Source organism: Felis catus, chromosome X, assembly GCF_018350175.1.
Source record: "Felis catus isolate Fca126 chromosome X, F.catus_Fca126_mat1.0, whole genome shotgun sequence".
Taxonomy (NCBI): Eukaryota; Metazoa; Chordata; class Mammalia; order Carnivora; family Felidae; genus Felis; species Felis catus.
The window spans coordinates 32,300,474-32,304,762 of NC_058386.1; the positions used below are offsets into that span (position 1 = coordinate 32,300,474).

General features: G+C 45.2%; 1 protein-coding gene across 1 annotated transcript; it reads left to right on the plus strand.

Moving 5' to 3' along the window:
• The first annotated feature begins 3,155 nt into the window (after positions 1 to 3,155).
• LOC111558783 (histone H2A-Bbd type 1-like) lies at positions 3,156 to 3,721 on the plus strand. Its single transcript, XM_023249535.2, has one exon. The coding sequence runs from the start codon at positions 3,260 to 3,262 to the stop codon at positions 3,611 to 3,613; it is 354 nt and encodes a 117-aa protein (XP_023105303.1). The 5' UTR covers positions 3,156 to 3,259; the 3' UTR covers positions 3,614 to 3,721.
• The last annotated feature ends 568 nt before the right edge of the window (positions 3,722 to 4,289 follow it).

The following is a 4,289-nucleotide window of genomic DNA, read 5'->3' on the forward strand; positions in this document are numbered from 1 at the left end:
CGTTTTAGCAATATTTGTTCTTCCAATCCTTGAGCATGGAATGTTTTTCCATTTCTTTGTGTCTTCTTCAATTTCTTTCATAAGCTTTCTATAGTTTTCAGTGTACACATCTTTTACCTCTTTGGTTAGGTTTATTCCTAAGTATATTAAGGTTTTTGGAGCAGTGTATAAATGGGATCAATTCCTCGTTTCTCTTTCTGCCGCCTCATTACTGGTGTATAGAAATGCATCCGATTTCCATACATTGATTTTATATCCTGCGACTTTCCTGAATTCCTCTAGCAGCTCTAACAGTTTTTTGGTGGAAACTTTTGGGTTTTCCGTGTAGAGTATCACGTCCTCTGTGAAGAGTGAAGGTTTGACTTCTTTTTTGCCAATTTGGATGCCTTTTATTTCGTTGTCTGAATGCTGAGGCTAGGTCTTCCAACACTAATATTTGATTCTGAAGGGTCCAGGAGCTCTTTGAAATTCTTGTGAACAAACTTATTAGAACTGAACCAGATTTGGAAAAAAAAAATTTTTTTAATTTTGTTCCTTTTCAGATTCTCTTTTTGCAAACCTCCCATAGCATTCTGTGTGCATTCAGGTTTTGTCCTTCAAATTTGTCTGTTATATTCTGAACCAACATGCCATTTTACTCCATAACAGAAACATTCTGTTTTAAACAAAGAAACAAAAAACCCACGTCATCTTGAAACTCCTAGTGGACTCTCACTCATGTATGTTAGTTATAACTTTTAAGCAAAATCACTTGTATTTTATTGTGAAAACTACAGGGTGAATAATTGTGAATTTCTTTCATGTTAGTGGATTTAGCAGATTTCATGAACACACCTATCCCAGAATTACTCAGCCACATACTTATATAACTTCTCACTGTGGCAGAAATGACCATGGTCATGGGCAGGCTCAAAAATAGAGCCTCTTTGTAGCCTATGCAAATAAGAAGCAAAAATATACGAACTAGAATTATACTTAGTTATCAGTGTTTCAACATTCTGTCTTAAAAATTATCTAGGCACCTATGGGATGCCTGGGTGGCTCATTCAGTGAAGCATCCAACTCTTGGTTTCGGCTCAGGTCATGATCTCACAATTCATTAGAGTCTTGCATAGGGCTCTGTGAGCCTGCTTGGGGCTCTCTGTCCCTCTCTCTCTGCTCCTCCCCCACTTGCTCTCTCTGCCTCTCAAATAAATAAACATTAAAAAAATTAGGTATGTATTGAATGCCCATTAACTATCAGTCCAAAGTTATGCATTATCTAGAAATCTTAAAAATTATCTTCTCGTTGACATACTATGAAACGTGATTGCTTTGTAGAATGAAGTTTGTCCAACCAGTGATTCAATTTGGTTAATTATAAATTATATATATATATATATATATATATATATCATAATCTTAAACATAAAATACATTAACACCAGTTTATGTGATCAGTAAAAGTTTATAAGTTTAGGAAGAACATACCTGAGTAGTAGATAAATGCATATTTGTGTTATAGTTAACACTGATAAAAGAGAAAGGACTTAGTTGTTTTCATTAAATCTAGACGATTGAACTAGTCCTGTTTGCCAAAGATTTACTTAAATTGAATTTGATATCTTAAAATAGTTGTGATTTAGTTTCTGGGAGAATATATATTGTTTAGATCTACCTCATTTAAAGTATCATAGTTCGGTTTCCTTATTTTCAAGAAAATTTGGAAATACTCAATGTGTGTAAGCAATTATTTATCTAGAAATGCAATTTAAGAACAGAGCTCCCTTAATTTAAGAGATTTTATAATCTGTTAATATCATCCAGAGGTAGGAAAACATTGTACACTCACACAATCAAAGGTGAAGACCTTTGTGTATTAAAGACAGAGACATATGGGCCCAGACAAGTAGAGCTTATAGCTTCAATCCTATAATTTCAGGCATATGTCAAGTATAACACAGAAACAGCAAATCTCATCAGTCCAGATATCAAAAAGCTCTTCTCCCCTCAGAGAGTATGCAGTTCTTAATGGATTTGAACAAAGACTGGAAAATGAGGTTGTGTTTTGTCTTTCACCCAAAAGAAACTAGATCTCTTTGGACTCATTTTGAGAGATTTCCACATGGTCAGATCCTAAAACCAAACTCTGAACCATTTTTTTAAACAATGTTTATTGTGAGAGGGAGAGAATGAGTGAGCAAGCAGGGGAAGGGCAGAGAGAGAGGGAGACAGAATCCCAAGCAGGCTCCATAGTGCCAGAGTGGAGCCCAACGTGGGGCTTGAACCCGTGAACCCTGAGCTCATGACCCGAAACAAAATCAAGAGTTGGATGCTTAACTGACTGAGCCACCCAGGCACCCCCCCCCCCCCCCGCCAGTCATTTTGGTTAACGATAAAAATAAATCATTGGCTGTAAATGAACAAAAATGAAACAGAAACACAAAGTTAGCAGAGAAGGAAATTAAAATTATTAAAAATTTAAATTAGAAAAAATCAACAAAGTGCTCTTGGTGCTTTGGATTCACCTAGAAGAAATGAGACACCCCTGGGTATTAACTGAGAATGAGGTACACATTTTTGTCTTTGAATTTTATCTGGCTCTGACAGGTGAATCTAGTGGGCATATCACTGTGACCTCCAAAACAGTTAGAAGATATTTTCAAAGAGAGTGAACTCATGACCTTTATATCGATGTAACATGAAAATGTGTTAAGAGTCTTCACTGATGAGGAATTGGCGGATATTGTAACCAATCCAGAAGAGAATCCAAAGAACGTAGAAATATTGATAATCTTTAAATGTGTCAACGGGGGCAAAATTGGGTTGAGTTTGGACCTCTACTGGACAAAGCATTCAGTACGTGTGTCCGTGACTGGCAATTTACAAAGGGCTGTCAAAGAGCTCAAAGACCATGGAAGGCCAGACCAGGTAACCTGGAGGGGAGTGTCCTCAAGACAGAGCACTGTGTCAGTGGCAACGTTCCCGTTCTTGTTTGTACCAGACTGTTGAGGGCCAGGAGAAAGAGTTCCCTCGTAAAGAGGGTCCAGTGCAGTCAACAGGGAGACCAGGTGTCTGTCATGGATGTTTCCAGGCCAGTCCTGAGCAGGGCACAGTGACACCAGCGACACCAGTGACATCATAATGTCGGAGGTGTCATATAAGCAGCTCCCTGCCCAGTGAGGGGCACACTTGGTAGGAGGCGGCGCCGCCATCCTGCCACCCTCGGGCCAGCGGGACGGTCAGGCCGGGCCGATCGGGTTCCAACCCAGCACGCGGCATGTCTGGGAGGCGCCGCCGTCGGCACCGTCGCAGACGGAGGAGGCCCGCGGTGTCCCGCTCCAGGAGAGCCGAGCTGCAATTCCCGGTCAGCCGCGTGGAGCGTCTCCTGCGAGAGGGTCGCTACGCCCCGCGCCTGAGCGCGTCCACCCCGGTCTTCCTGACCGCCGTTCTCGAGTACCTGACGGCCAACATCCTGGAGCTGGCGGGCAAGGAGGCTCTGGACAGCCACAAGATGCGCATCACCCCGGAGCACGTGCAGCGAGCCCTGGGCAGCAACCAGCACCTCAGGGGTCTCCTTGAGAACACCACCTCCCGTCGGGTGGATGGGAGGCCCCGAGTTCGGAAGTGGTGATGCCCACGCCCCCTCGTCCGGACCCCGAAGCCGCCCACAGAGGAGGGAGGCCGGGCCTTGTGTCTGCACGTGACATTAAAGGAGTTAGCTCCAGGGCCGTGCCTCTGACCGGTGTCTGTCTCTGTCATTCGGAGGTAGCCGGAGGTGTCTGTCAGACATCCGGGAGGAGACCTCCCACGGGAGGTGGAGGGTGGACGGGGCGGTCGGTGTGGGATGCTGGACTCGGGCATTTCGGGGAGCGGTTTCGCTGGGGACAGTGCGGGAAGCGGCCCTGAGGGAGTAGCGGGTCAGGGGGAAGAGACTTCCTCACTGGCGCTGAGCCAGTCCAGGCTTGTGAGGCCAGGAGGCTGGCGGGGTGGGGGTGGCTCTCCCAGGCATGTTGAATGCCCAGAAGGAGGGTGGGGGCTGAAGACCACGACTGAGGGGCCACAGGCCTTATTCCTGACCGGAGACCATGTGGAAGTCAGGAGGTGATGGCAGTGGGGGTGGGTGGAGAGGGTGGCCTAGCAGCCGACACGCACTTAACGGGCCAGGGCTTCGCGTGAAGATTGAGGAGCGACGGGGAAACCGTGAAGAGGTACACGTAGAAGGAACTATGCTCAGGTTGATTCGATGGCCTTATACCCCGCCTCATTCCAAAAAGGGGCTCGAGGTAGGGATTCTTAGCCAGTGCTGC